A 16,170-nucleotide genomic window follows, 5' to 3' on the forward strand; every position below is an offset into this window, starting at 1 on the left:
TCCCTGTCGAACACTAATTTTATAAGAAGTGTCAGTTAATTTATCAGTTTAAAAAAACAAACAGAAGAAATGCTCCATACAGACCCAAATTTACAGGAAAATTGGGGTTTTATTTCATTTTAAAAATTACATTCACACACAATCTGACAAGCACACATATCCTCATGCTGTATTAATTAGTTTAGTTATTGAATTAACATACAAGTTTCAGACCAACTTGGATATGTATCAGGAGAAAGATAAAAATGTGGCTGTTCAAACTTTTACTTACTTGCAATCAAAATCATTACTGCATACAAAGAAAATGATGAAATTTAAACAGACAGTGTTTTATTTATCAATTTTGCACAGTAAACTAGTTTTGGATTGATTACAATTATTCTTATTTGTTCAGAGAAAGAAAACAAAACTTTTATCTAAACTATTAGAACAATGTATAAAATCAGACTCATCATAAAGGGACTAACCTATTAAATTAACAGGAAAAATAAAATATAACTACCTCCAGTTTCACCCTGTAACTGCATACTGTATAATTATGCTGTCAGAGTCCAAGACTTGATGGTTTCTGCACTCAGGTTTGAGTTCCATTAGTGCCATTTGGTATATTTTTATAGAGCTTATTATATCAATGAGAGAATGTCATGTGCATTTCTCTTTGCATTTGATTAACATTCATTCATCCAGTTTATGAAAAATCTAGATTTTTACGCATGTTCTTATGAGTCAGCTCCAAGACATGGATGTGACAGGTGGTGAGAGCAACAGCAATTTATCACAGAATAGCTCAGTATTAAGAAAGAAAAATACACAACTCTACTCAAAAGATTTTTTATTTCGGAGAATACATTTTATATATATATATTTATTTAAAAAAAAATTTGCTGTCTTTAATTTTTTTTATCTAGTCGACGTCACACATGATGCCAAAGCCCTCTTTTTTTGTATTGTTTTTTTTAAAGAAGTTATTCAAATATTATTCCCTTTTTATTCCAAGACCACGCATTTACAGTCAGACACATTTCTTTGGAAAGCAGGAAATAGAAAGAGACAAAACAGGAAAGAGGTTAGGTACCATTTTTGTGGGTATTATTTCCTGCTTGTATTAAAATAAACATTTAGAGACTTTGCAGATGTGGTTCATAGAACTAGAACCGAATGAATAGACCATATGCAGCAGTCTATTCAATAGTCTACCAACTCAAAGGCCTATTCAATATTTCTCTTCTATTTCGTATGTCACACATCACAGTTTATTTTTAAATCTGGCTCATGGAAAACTGGTTTAATGGTAGTCTGTGCAATAGAATAACACAGATACAACTCCCACTCACTATAAACACACATACACACACTTTTGTACACATACACTCACACATATACAGATTTACTGTGTGGTCCCTATATTGCAGAGCAAGCAGCTCAGGTCTAATAGGTCATCTACTTTAAATCTTGCATCACATTTAAAAATAGACATGCATGGATGGTTACAGCCAATCTTTCCTGAGCAGCAAAAATACAATCTAAGTATTTCTGAATATATTAATTTGAGATTGCAGAAATAAATAACTGCTCCTCATAGACTAAAATCATATTGTGCACGTTTCTCCTTTTGTTAACATGGTAAGGCTTGAAGCACTTTCAGTTCATTACAAATAAATGGCTGTGTATCGAGTTCAAGTGTCTAATCTGTATCCCACACTATAATCTGTATAGTGTGTCTTCAGAAAGAGAGTCCTGATTAGCTGCAGCTATTTTATTATTATGAATACAAATGGGGTTGAAAAAAGTACAATCACATGCGGAATTCAGTAGTATAAAAACTGTATACACACTTTCAAACCATCCCTCTATCCCGTGTGTCCTTTCTCGTGCCATTCCTGACCCTCCCTCCCCAAATACACTCTAATAAAGTCCATTCCCTCACCAAATGCAGTAGTAGTACCTAATGCTGTCCCTAAACCTCAGTGGATTCTATGCCAGACCCATCTCCTCCAGAACACTTCTTGGAGACTCATCCTCCTGTAACAGACAATAAAAATTACTTTTTTTGGGGGGGATGTGCTGGAAAATCTGCCACCAATACATTTTGGTCCTTTTTTTTTTTACACTTTTTTTTTAGCTTTTACCATACATACATCTACATTATTTAAGAACAAATTATTTCAGACATAATACAGATTTAAAATGGTGCTTCAAAAGAGCCTTAGTGCTGCACTTCTTGTGCATTGCTGTCATGTTCACACTAAATCACCACCTTTGTTGCCAAATTAGGCTGCATTCAATAAGATTCAACCTGAAGTGAAAAACTGGTATTAAAAAAATTATCTATCCCCACTTGGATATAAATAAACAAATTCTATGAGCCTGGGTATGAGATTATAAAATTGGATAAATACTGTTAACAATTCTGTTAACTCTAACTGAAGCAGTGAAGAGCTTCCCATTTCATAAATACGTTTTTGCTGCGTTCACTAGCATGACTTCCAAATCAGACACAAATCTGATTTTTTTTTTATCGCTGTCTGAATGACATTCATGCGTGGTCCTAGATCAGATAGCTATCTGATACCTGGTCAGGAAATTTGAATGACAAAAGGGATGCTGTGTATATATATATATATATATATATATATATATATATATATATATACACACACACACACACACACTGTATATATATATATATATATATATATATATATATATATATATATATATATATATACACACACACACACATACAGCATCCCTTTTGTCATATATACAGCAAAGAAAAAAATTATATATAAAACAAAGCTTTTATATAGCCCAGTATACATTTTAAAACAACTTTTATCTGTTTGTGCGTCCTTACATCTGGCAATAGCTTTAAATATATATCAGTCTTAATCAAAATCTCCAGACAAGGAATACAAACAAATACAATTTTAAAAAACTTCCACATAATTATGTTTTGTATGAAAAAGACATACACACCTCTTGTAGCAGGTCTGCCTGTTCAATTGCCTTAAGTACACTTTTTTTTGAAGTGTCCTGGATTTCTCCCCCCATCAGAAATTCATCCAAGATAAAATAGGCCTTCTCAAAATTAAAAATGATGTCAAGCTCACACACCTAGAAGAGTCAGAAACAAGTGTGGCAGGAAAGTAATTTAGAATTCAGATTTCTTTTTAATACTAAAGACAGCTTTTCACCAAAAAATAAAAAAATCAAGAATTGTAGAAAATCTTATAGAACACAGGAATGATAAGTCGGTGGGGGTTGGAATGAGAGGGAGAGATAGAGAGAAAGAGAGAGAGAGAGGGAGAGAGGAAAGAGGTAAAATTGAAGAATGACTCACGCTGCCAAAGTACTTATCCAGCAGCTCCACGAAGCGATGTATGACCTCTAGAGTAATCAGCTCATTGTCCTGCTCTTCAACTGCACAACAGAAATACAGACTGGCATACCTACCCACACGCCCAGCCACACACACACACACACACACACCATGGGTGAGAATGAAAACAGACTTCCAAGTACAATTTACTAACTTCAACACATACCTATATATACACATAGCAAGCATTGATAGACTAGCGTAAAGGCATTGTATGCAAGTGTTATTTAAGTGGATAGCTAACAAGAAACATGCTAACAACTGAGTAATATAGACTGAATAAATAAGTACAAACTTTCTTGCTATGAAATTGTCTACTATCATTCCACTTTTTTGAATGTTAAAAGCTTTGTCATGCACAACACAACAACAAAAATCTAACGCAACATACTTTGTACATTAGAAATTGATCTGCATCCACTAAGAAGCTCTTTCTGCTAGAGCCCCCTAGTGGCCAGAACATAAATATACTCAATATAACATCTCTATACACCACTAAATCCATACAATTAAATCCAACATCAGGGGCCGTGTACTGTGCAGAAAACCAGATGCTCAATATAAAACAATATGAGGGTAAAGAAATTCTGAGGCTGACTGCACTGACATTTGTACTGTTCATGTTACTCACAGAACATCAGGTAAAGGGTAATGGCTGTCATGTTTTGATGTGACATGTGGTTTCATGCTGACGCACATAGTAAGTCATCACTAACATCTGATGTGGCAACTTCTGACATTTAAGGTCAACTCAGTCAACAGAACCTCACATAAGTGCTAGGTTTCACACTGAAACATTTAAACAGATTACACAACTGGAGAGAACATACATGGAGATTCTTGTCTCTCTGCATATGCATGAGCTACAATCAGCCGTTATCACCATGAGCATGTGGCTGACCTTCAGCAAAAGGCAAAGTTAGTGCGCATGTGTGTCTGTGTATGCTGCGCCTATAAGAAGTTGCGCAATCCGTACTCATTCACACCAGCAGGTTTGTGTGCATATGTTAACAATAGCCAACGTAATAGATCTAGTGTATTATTAGAGTACGTGCAGCACCTGTGGCTTGATATTTAAACACATGGGCGGGAAGAATTTCACTGTTACATCACGAACAAAACTGATTTTTAAAATCCAAAATAAAGCAATATGGTTAAGTTACAGATGGCATGTTTATTAATAATGGTGTAACAATCTGAAGATTTTGATTGTTGCATCAGTTTGAAAGAAAAATGTTGGTAAAAAAAGAGCATTTTGGGGAAACAACAACTCATTTAATAAATAAATAAGTGATATGAAGCAGGCAAGGGAATTTGCCGATAACATGGATACATAAAACAGTCCCCTTCGATCACAACCCTAGATTCTGGACAAAGTTGGATACATATGGTTTAAGAATACGAAATCAATTCTAATTATATCATAGATGATTCAGTAGTATCATTAAATATCGATTCACTGCATTATGAATTTAAACTTGTATGTATGGTATGGCTTATGAATTAAGATGTTATGGAGGTCTACGGTTTACAGTCTTACTATTTAAAGGCAGTTACCGATTTCTTTTAAAAGGCTATTGGAAGAAATAATAGATTTTTGTAGCATTACAAACCATTCTGTTGATACAGAAATATTACCTGAAGATCATTCAAGGCAAACCGGGACTTTGAAATGTCTGGTAAATGAAGGTGTAAAAATGATTGATATTTACAGAAGACTTCAAGAACAGTACAGTGATGCGACCCTTAGCTGCAGTAAAACTGTCAGAAGTCCCAGTTTGACTTGAACACCCCTCACATAAATCATTAGTTTCTTATCAGGGAAAAAAAAAAAAAAAAAAAAATTATAATAACTATTATTATACTTTTATTTAACTATTTATAAAAGTATCTATTTCAAAATAAGGTCATAACAACCAAATACTTATTGGATTTTTTTTAAACAAAGAAAATAAATATTAGCAATCTTTTTACAGAATATAATATTTTAAACAGAAAAACCCTTTACAAGTGCAACATGCCTTATATACATATGCTTTCCTAAAATATCCTTACAAAAAATCTAAAATTAAATATTATTTCTGGTACACCATGTATATATTTACTGTGTCACCTCACCTCTTGTAGACTATCTTTAGGTCTCTCCATTCCAGGAAACTGCACATTTTGGGCTTCCGAGCCAGCACCACCTGCATGAGCTCTCGCACCATTTTTTTCTTGTCACGTTCAGCTGTGGCTGTGTACCATTTTTGCAGCCGCAGCTTCCCCTGCCGGCTAAACAACAGCATAAACCGCATCTACGAAGAGAAGGAGGAAGAGGAAGACAATGAACAAATAGGAGATATTATCACCTTTTAAATAAAACAAATGCACATTTCCTGTGAAACTAAATGAAGCAGACTAATATCAGGCTAGAGTAAATAAAGAACAAGCTGTTCTATTAAAGTCAGGGCAAATGCTTACTAACAGCTTATTCATTCATAGAAAGATAAACAAGGGGGAGCAAGGCAATTAACAAACATTTAATCAGTCACAGTTTTTTTTTTATTCTGTGGGGGCTCTAAAAAAATATTTTAAAAGATCTGACACAGAATTAGATCACAGTTGATTCTTGCAATCTAAACAAACCAAAGAACTCAAAAACGTAAAATAAACCTGCCGTGAAAAAACACCTGCTGATACTGTAAAAATGGTCAGCTTAAGCTATTACAAAAACGTTGGCTCTTCTGCAGCACAATTTCAACAGCATTCATCATTTCAAAATTAAACCATCAGTTGGGTCGATATATTTCTCATCCTTTAAATATTTGAAAGACTTGGAGAGTGTGGCATTAGTCTTTGTGGCTCTGGCCTACATAGACCATCCTCCACTGAACTCAATCTGCAACTAGTAAACCAGGGATGAGAATATCAATCAGAGTGATACAAAAAGGTTGTTCTGTACCAACCAATGTTTCCAAGTGAACCAGGACAGTAGATGCCCTGATTAACCAGACAGAGAAAATGCAAAGACTGACTGTGAGGCTGTACAGGAGCAGTGCACTCGTCTACTGTAGAAATGAGAGATAACCATACATTACCCAGACACAATAAATGAAACAAAATGTGTGTAATGTGAAATTACGATCACGCACGTCTAATCATTATTAGTAGGCATTAGTATTAATAACCTGGGCTAGAACAATAAGGGTGAACATTAATCTGATATTTAGATTGGAATATAATATTAACATGTATAAAGCACTCCTGTCAAAATATTACACACAATAACAAAACCATCAGTACCTTTAATACTGGCATACTTTTAGCCCCTTCAACCTAGTAGTACATAAAAAGTTTGCCTATGATGCAGTGAGACTAAAAAATGACTAATGTGGTTTAATGGACCAGGGAAGAATAGATAAAAGAATTTAATAGTACTTGATTTACATATAAAACAACCCATGTTAAATAAATTACACTACAGCCGTTATTCTCAAACATGGTCCTTCAGGAGCTCCTGCCTTGCACAATGTAATGTCTTCTCAGCTCCCAGCACACCTAATTTAACTAATCAGCTAATTAACTAATTAATAACCTTTGCTGAAATTTAACTAGATGTGATAGAGCAGGGCGGCACGTTGGTGGTCACCTTGCACCTCCAGGGTCCGGGTTCGACTCCGGTTTCCTCCCACATTCTAAAGACATGTAGTTAAAGTTAATTGTGTTAAGTTTTTATGCCCTGCGATAGATTGTCCAGGGTGCACCCCGTCTTGTGCCCCAAATCTCCTGGGATAGGCTCCAGGCCCCACAGTAACCCTGAATACAGGATAAAGGGGTATAAAAGATGAGTGAGTGATAGAGCAGGAAATAAAATAACTAAAACATGCAGTGATGGAAACATGAGTCTTTTAGGATCAGGCTAAAGAACCACTACATTATTGTATTCAAAGCATTACCAATTCGTATCCAACACATAATATGCAAACACATATGATAATTTGACTAAAGTATGTGACTACACTTTGTCTAAACCACAGCTGTGTGTCTACTCAATCTAGCTAATGAATGTAGTACCCATTTTTTTTGTGTCGTCTTGTTTTGTTTTTGCCCCCTATCTGGTCCCGTTTTCCTTTAGCCTGGTGTGATAAGAATGTGAGAAAAAGATTAATTGAGGACATGGCCAAAAATAGCATTCTCCAGAAAGGGAAAGTCTACATCTATCTGCCCATGTGTAATATTAGCTGTACGTCTTCTCATTCCAAATATAGATTTGCCAGGTTTCACTAAATTTTGGCAATAAAAACAAACAAAGACAGGGATAAATCACAACAAACAAACAAATAAAGGTCAATCCGTGAAATCAACAGACAATCCAGTGTGTAATCTGGCTGAAAATAAACTGCTGCTGCCACAAGAAAAAAACACAGTAGTTGGGGTCAAAATAACATGCAAGCAAAACATCAGCTTAAAATATAATTTACAGTTACAGTTAATATACAAACAATTGTACAAACATAGCCAGGCCACAGTGTATAGCTAATCTAATTATCTTACTTACTTTGATAAATGTTAGTTGCGGTTTGTGTACGTATAGTTTCATTAAGATAAGCAAAAAGAACTTATATTGTAGCAGAGTGAAAAAGTCTATAATATTCTAAGCTGGCTGAATAATGAGTGCTATATTTTTCAACAGTAATCATCATTTGGGTTGTTTGGGCATAAAAGATTTTGTATGACAAATCATTCTGAATACATAAATATATTAACACTGGATACTTTCAGAACTGCTGGATGAAATTAAATATGTAAGTGCAAATAAACTAGATGAAGAGCCACGAACAAAGCCTTATCGGCTTTAACATATGGAACATTACTTCCTTGCCAGAGCACTTGTCAAAACACAGGAAGTTTACTGATAAAATTCTCTCTAAAGCTCACTCAACATTGTTGGAATAATTTGCGTAGGACAAAATTCACAAGTTACAATTTTAGCTATAGCTTACATTCTCTTAATGCGTCTCAGCGTCCGGAGTAAACTGAGGAACATATCTGGCACAATTTTGGTTCTGTATATGCCTCCCTTTTTTTTTTTTTTTTTTACAAAATAAACGTTATTAATTAGATGAGATACCAATGTTGCTATTTGCCTACTGAAATTGATATTTATTAGCTAATTCAGATATGAACAGTTACCTGCAAAACTAAGTGCGCTTCAGCCTTTTTGAAAACAGCCTAAAATTTGTAGAGCAAATGCAGGTCTTCTACTCAGGATGCAGTGACTATGAATGGCTAGAACAAAGACATATAATTCAATTTTTTTCTTTTTGTGGATGATTCACTCATCAAGAACAAGCATATCTACAAACTAAGTAGATATGTTAGATCTTTCTGTCATAGTTTTCTGCAGGTGTACTGATGCATTTCTATCAAATCCTCCAAGAAAATCCTGACAAAAAAAAAAAAATGAAAGGAGTCATTTATGAGACCTAGCATGTTTTTGATAACTGCTTGGCCAAAGGATGACTATCAAACTAGCTGCAATGGTCTCAGAAATAAAAGCACATGATTAATTGTGTGCCTGAAATGGTGTTTTAAAAGGATTTCTTTAAAAAAAAAAAAAAAAAAAAACTTGTTTAAAATATCTGAGAATAGTGTGTGTTGGGGCAGTAAAATAGGGCAAGTTTGTTCTGGGCTACTCACACTATAAGAGTACAGTGCTCTTTAAAAGCAGTACTACAGTATTACTCTGGGGACACTTTACATACAACTAACTTGTAAGTCAGCCAGATGACCACAGTTGGTCAGATATGAGTTTTGAGTTTGTGAACATTCTCAGTGACCCTGAAATTTTAGTGATAAAAACTACAGCAGGTATGGCAGCACATCTGTGGGTGTACTGTAGGTGTAACATAGATTGTCTTTAACCAGACATAATGGTCCGCTTTCTGTCTAACAGGTTCACACTGGGAGGATACTTTGGGTGTTCAATTGGAAAATCCACAGCTGTGACAGATAAACACATACCACTGAAGCATTCACTAAAATGCCACTAAACTGCTGTGAAAATAATCCACCCTTTAAAAATAGCTATTCACTGGGTGAAGGTAGATATAGATCATTTTCAAATTTGTCCATAAATAACTCTAAAAGTTAAAACTTGGCTCTTATTTCAGTAGTTCCTTAGCTAGCTATGCTAAGAGGTTAAACTAGAGGAAGGTGTATATAGTTCTTGCGCAAAGCTATCGACACAAACGGCTCTGACACTTTCGACACATCAAATATTCTGACCTCTCTCCTACATACCAATTAAAACACACTGAGCTAAATAACTTCCAGCATTATAAATTACTTAAATATTTTGTATTCATTTATACACCATGTTGTCACCGATGACGGGGTTTTGTTAGAACAATTCATTGCGGTTTTGTTAGAATCTGAACAAGCTAGCTACAAGCTGCTCTGGTCGCTTTAGCTCATCCGGTAACGTGAGCCGACAAAGTCTCTACTGAATTAACTTACCATTTTCTAGGCTTCTCAAGCGTGTCCGACACAATGGAAATATACGAAAAAAATGTTTTACGTAGAAACGCAAGATACTAGTTTTTCATGTCTATTTTACACTCTTAGTAGTTGAGTGGGTTCAAAAAAAGCCCCATTGAGGCTGGAAAGGAAGCGTCATCGTCTGTCTGTGCGCATGCGCACTGCGTGATAATGCTTAAAGAGGCTTCTTTCGTGTAGGGAATTCGTGCCATGGCTCGGTAACCATCACTTATGATGGTTTAATTGTCACCGTCACTTATGCGATTTAATTGTCATTCCGTGTGCAGGCGACACTGTTGTACTGTTGTGGTTTTGAATCAGCTTTTTTGTGATAGATGTTAGTAAGCCTGTCGTGGATTAGATGTTGTTGCTATAACAAAGTCGTAGGCTGATTTTGGTTTCCATGGTGATGGGACTCGGACGATCTTACGTATGCGTTTGCAAAAAAGAGGAGGGGGTGCGGGGGGGTTAATGCCAACTTCATTTGCAAAGTAATATTTTGGGAGAATATACCAAAATGTCCAACTGTAATTCACAAATTATTGTTTATCCCTAGTGGGATTCTGTCCAAAACTCCTTAATGATTTTAGTTCTACATTTTCAGGTTTCAAAGACCTCTTTTTAAATGATGCCTTAGTGCACATTATTATTTTTAATGTATTTTATTATTATATGGCATTTTAAGGTCGTGCTACACACTACATAAGGAAAATACTTATAGAAATCCCACAATGCAATGCAGTGGTCCAAGTGATTTACCCAATTAGGTCCAATAACTGGGACTCATACATACTTGACCACACATAAAAAAGTTTTGTAGAGAAATACTGTACTGAAATACTCATCCGATGACCATATTTAGCAATGGCACGCTCTCTCTCTCTCTCTCTCTCTCTCTCTCTCTCTCTCAGTATGAACACCAGGTGTCCTCAGTTGCAAATGAAACACCAAAAGGAGCGAAGAAGCATGCTGAGTTTTTCATTAAAAAGTATGTTTATTACATTTTAATAATAACTCTCAATGTACAAATATGTCATTTTCACACATATAAAAGTTTTCACATATAAATAAATACAGGTTTTTAAAAAAATACAATTTGCATTGAATATAATATGTAAAATAAACATCATGATAGCAAAACATTTTAGCAAATTTTAGACATCATGTTCTTGCAGGTTTAAAACTACTGTTTCAAAATACTTCTTTTAAAGTCATAATCTTTATAAAAGCCTTTAAAAAATTGCCCATATAGTCCTACAACAATAGTAACATTTGCCTCATCCTTCATTTACAAATAATTTTTACAGTGCCATCCCCCCCACACACATTGCGCAATAAAATCCTTAATGATAAATTATTTCCAGTTAATGCAGTGAGGCTTTTTAATCAAACAAATTAATTAATTTCAAAATACTCATCTTATTAACCCATTTGTTGAGGTTAACATTTCAAAGTGCACTTTTTAGTGGGGTCTCTGGGTTGCATTTTTGCTACTTTATCTTGTTTCCAAACCTGCACTGACTCAGTAGTAATTTGTTAGAAGACAGTGACAGTAATCTTCTTAGTGCTTATGGGATTGCTAATGATCCTGAGGTTGGTTTACTTGACCAATGAATAGCACAGCATCTGTGGAATTAAACAGAGAATTCAGATTTTTTTAAAAAAGAAAGAAATTGCTAGCAAAGTCCTATTCACAAATAGCTGAAAACAAATCTAACCTGTTGGCTTGTGTTGTATGAGAAACAGGAATGGACGATTTAAAATGTGCTCCGGTATGGCCATGCGAGAGTAGATGATGATACCTAAAATAGATAAAACAATGTGATTTGTAAACACCTTTGCTTTATATTTAAGAAAGCATTGCAACTATTGTAGAAGGAAGTTATGTGTACCTCCAGCAGAAGATCCTTTGGTTCCCTCTTCATTAACCTCAATCTTTACTCTTTGTAAGACCTTAGATACATACAATGGCTCTTCAGCTAAAGGTGAAGAGAAAATAAAAAAATACATTATTAATGCAAATAAATGCAAAAAGCAAAAGCAATTGTGAAAGCAATATATTCAAACATTCCCTTGCTTACAAGTCATATGGGAGAAATCAGCCTTAGATTGACTGAAGATGTTGCCAAGACCCAGTTTTCTTAGTGCTGACTTCAGATCAACTTCTACGTCTAAGGAAAATCTGGACAAAGTATTGACACAAACACCAGCATTAGGCTTACATAATGTAAAGCTCAAAGAGTTAATACCTGCAGTGTAATGTGTTAATTTTACCTGGGAATCATCAACTCTCGAGAAACTTTCCTCAACTGCTTCCTCCATTCCTGGATTTTGTTACTGCTTAGCTCGTTGGTTAGGGCGGAAAGAGGTACATCCTTCTCGAAAGATGATATGATGAGCATGCTCATTGAGTCTCCATCATATGGCACCTCAATAACATCATATTCAATGCCCTCCTTTGTAATAAAATCACCTGGTTGGAGCGAAAGCAATATTTAAAACAATGTTGGCTGGATACTACTTAGAAAAAAACAGTTATGTTAAGTTATTAATTCACTTATCTACTTAAATATCTATATTAAATCATACATTCATTAATACATTTGCATTTTTCTTCCTTACCGTAGTTGAACTTTTGCGTTGATCTCATCATTGGCACTGACACTGTACTGCCGTTAGCTACGTGAAAGGTTGCCTCTGCAGTCAGTTTAGGGTCAAAGGGGTTCTTCCAAAGCCCATGGAAGTGAAGACCATTCAACAGCACCAATCGTGTCTGGTCACTTAATGCTCCAGACTGTAGGAAATTTGGGATCATGCCTAAGCAAAAAAATAAATAAATGAGGAATGAGAACTTCAAGAATTTTAAAGACTTGTTTTATGGTCTTCTTTAGAATTACAGATTCATTACAATTTCAAACGTGTTTTAGAATGCAGCTTGGACTTATAATATTATAGAATTTTAGAATATTTCTGTTTGCGTTTAAGAGTTATTAGACTTAAATGACTTAAAATCAACACTCAATCCAGCACCCAAATTCACATTACACACAAACACACCTCCAGTGTTGTCTGACATCCAGGAGTTGATGACATCCACGGCTGTTTCAGGATTGCTGAAGTCCACCTGGTGTGGCACACTCTGAAAAGCCTTTAATAGGCTACGTCTGAAGTCTTTTTCCAAGATTACCTTCCTGCCCACCATTATGCCACTTGCCACTTCCACTCCTTCTTCACTTGCCAGGTCTCTCTGAAGAAGCCTTTGTTGATGTGACATTCCATGATCTATGCATGAAAGGAAATGTAAGAAGTAGTTAAAATGCATAAAATGATTTTGATGCTACATACACAAATTGATTATATTTTAGACTGTTGTTCTGAGACCTACCTTTCAGAGAGTAGCCCATGCGTCGTTTGAGAGTCTTTAAAGTGATACCGTTGGCTCCCAGCTGAGCCATCCCCAGCATGGAGGAGAGACCATATGGAGACAGAAGGAGATTTTGATGTGGATGGGCTTGGGCAGCTTTTGAAAAAACACGGAGTCCAAAATCTGTCTGCTGCTCCTGCAGGCGATTACCCAGAGCTGGCCCACAAAAGGCGACGATCAATAGTACACATAGGCTCTGCATCCTGTTTTGAGAGGGACAAAACATGCTATTTAGCTTTTAAGTAATTGCACAACTAATACTGAACTGAATCAAACAACCCAGGAAATAATGTCCACTGAAAGCAGATAAGGATAATATGACACTATTACATATTTTCTCTATTGATTAAGACAAACTTGATGAACATTTTAGTGTATTCCTATGTTTGAATACATTTGTTTTGATATATTTTTCCCACAGGTTATAATATACACACAATTTAAATGCCATGTTTCCATTTGGCTGCCTTGACTCACCTTTCTTTTTCTCAAAAGGTTCTTTCTTAACTGTCCAAAAATACACTGAACCAGTTACATGAGCTGTGCTTGTAATGCCAAGAAAAAACTTTCTGTCTCAAGTCTAAGCACTACACCACAATGGACATTACTATTATTATTATTATTATTATTATTATTATAAATCTATTTCCAAACCTAGATGACATTGTGGTTTTGGTCCACTGAAGTGGCTGGACACATTTTCTTGGCTTACAAGATAAACCACTTGTTAAGTTTTATAATATTATAAATTTATTAGTAAACATAATTGCTTTTAAATTTTACCACAGACATCACACAAATATATGAAGATTAAATGTGCTCTTTTTGTGTATATTACCAAACAAATCAACTTTACAATACAAGTGCTTATGTCCCTTCCCTATCATTTATTAACTCACTAGCAAAGTAAATATGGCAATACATGTAAGTCACTTTATTTTTAAAGCATGCAAACAGCTAACTTCAGAATCAAACACTGTATGATAGTTAAAATCATTACCTTAAAGTAAGCCTTGTAGGTGTCTTCAGTGAACTAATCTTGCAGACTGTCTTCTGGATTTGCCTGGCAGACATGAGCTGAGTCTCAGCAAATATCTGGCGTATTTAAAGGACTCAAAGCTCCTCCTATCTAGCTAACGGAAGTTGTGAAGTCATATCTGTCTGCCTTTTCAGTCTGCCCCTATCCCTCCTCCCCTGCTTTCACTTTACTTCACACAGACATGAAAAAAAATCCTCAGTAATGTCAATTGAACTAAAGATTCACTGGATTTGGCAGGATATTAAATTCAGTGGACTTGTGTGTGTGTGTGTGTGTGTGTGGCTCATAATTTAATTACTAAATACTTCACTACACATTAACTATTACACACAAAATTATTAGACAGTATATTTTCTTAGTGCCAGGCTCAGACTTATACAGTCAGACTGCGGACTTACCCTCAGACATCAGTCTTACGTAATCATGTATTACTTAGACACAAACACAGATAAGATGGGAAGCAAATTTAACAAATGTTTTGAAAATATATTAACAATATTCTTATTAAATCAGCCTTTGTCATTATAATTTTCAAATGTCATTAAGATGAGAGTTCATACTGAAAATAACCACAAGATTCTGTCCCAAACTAATCTCACTGGCTCGATCCTCCGGTGAAGGTGACACACTGTATTGTTATTATATGTCCTAGAGAATAAGCATTCCAGGCCACATGCTCATGGAGAGGCTCATGAGATACTTGAGTTCACTAACATGACTGATCTGGTTGTGTCTGGTGACACAATGATGAGAAAACAGGTGATATATAAAATGCAGAGAACTGTGCTTTGTATCATGTTTTGAGCAACCATGTGTGGCATAATAATTTGAACTGACTTGATATTCTTGTTTCTACATTAAGTTTTAAATTATGAGTAGAGGATACCGGAATTAAAACTAGAGCCAACTATTAAACCAACCTCTTGAGGGGTTTAATCACACTGAGTAATTTAAAATAGAAGAAAATGCTTTTCCAAAAAAATACAGGGTAATAATTAAATGGTTAAGTATTATACTTTAATTATAACTGCATGTTAGATGAGATGATAAAATAAAATTATAAAATTAGCAACACTCTAATTGAGTGATGTCACACAATGACACATTTTAGATGCCTACATGAGCATAATATCAAATTATTGCAATCATTTCCTTTCCATATCATTAATAAACTATTTTTAGCTGAGGTACACAGTTTTTCCAAAATAGCAGCATTCCAGATTACAAATGGAAATAGACCACAAGTCCAGACCCCAGAAAGATCGCCCACCTATTTCACATTACAGACAAACATGGGAACGCTAACTTGTGACTCATCGTTACCATATGGGCCAAAAACTTAGGGGATTCTGGAAAATCCATTAACTTAAGCCACCTTCTGGAGGAAACACAGAATCTCTTTTACGTGATATAAAACCACTCTTCAGTTTGCTCTTTACATTACTATATAACTTGTGTTTTTTCATCAACAGTTAAAATTCTTTGTTGTCTAGGCAAAAAGCACTCCTGAAAGCATTCAGATTTGTTTCCAGTGTTTACCTAATTATACAAACATTACATTAAAAAATACATAATTTTTTTTCCCAGTAACTATTATATTTTGGAATATTAATACATAGTATGATGTACAGGTACTCCTGGTACATAAATGGCTTAATAAACAAGGAACCAAGTATGTACAATGTTACTTTGGGCAATGCCCTGTTCATATAGAACCAGAAAACAAAATAAAGTATCTGTTCATGAAGACACAAATTCATGAGTTCTCTCCTGTTGATTTACTGTATAACCCAAATAGAACCT

The 16,170-nt window shown here is 35.0% G+C and overlaps 2 protein-coding genes across 2 annotated transcripts; both read right to left on the minus strand.

Moving 5' to 3' along the window:
* Positions 1–817: 817 nt before the first annotated feature.
* On the minus strand, positions 818–10,061 carry ap1s1 (adaptor related protein complex 1 subunit sigma 1). Its single transcript, XM_053500987.1, has 5 exons — positions 9,884–10,061; positions 5,501–5,679; positions 3,344–3,452; positions 2,980–3,117; positions 818–2,022 (listed from the first exon to the last, which is right to left on the minus strand). The coding sequence occupies exons 1-5, from the start codon at positions 9,884–9,886 to the stop codon at positions 1,975–1,977; spliced, it is 477 nt and encodes a 158-aa protein (XP_053356962.1). The 5' UTR covers positions 9,887–10,061; the 3' UTR covers positions 818–1,974.
* An 819-nt stretch (positions 10,062–10,880) lies between these two features.
* On the minus strand, positions 10,881–14,446 carry serpine1 (serpin peptidase inhibitor, clade E (nexin, plasminogen activator inhibitor type 1), member 1). Its single transcript, XM_053496683.1, has 9 exons — positions 14,329–14,446; positions 13,290–13,531; positions 12,962–13,186; positions 12,527–12,721; positions 12,179–12,377; positions 11,986–12,086; positions 11,797–11,883; positions 11,623–11,706; positions 10,881–11,530 (listed from the first exon to the last, which is right to left on the minus strand). Exons 1-9 carry the CDS (start codon positions 14,400–14,402, stop codon positions 11,484–11,486), a joined length of 1,254 nt encoding a protein of 417 aa, XP_053352658.1. The 5' UTR covers positions 14,403–14,446; the 3' UTR covers positions 10,881–11,483.
* Positions 14,447–16,170: the final 1,724 nt, after the last annotated feature.

Source organism: Clarias gariepinus, chromosome 1 (assembly GCF_024256425.1).
Source record: "Clarias gariepinus isolate MV-2021 ecotype Netherlands chromosome 1, CGAR_prim_01v2, whole genome shotgun sequence".
Classification (NCBI taxonomy): Eukaryota; Metazoa; Chordata; class Actinopteri; order Siluriformes; family Clariidae; genus Clarias; species Clarias gariepinus.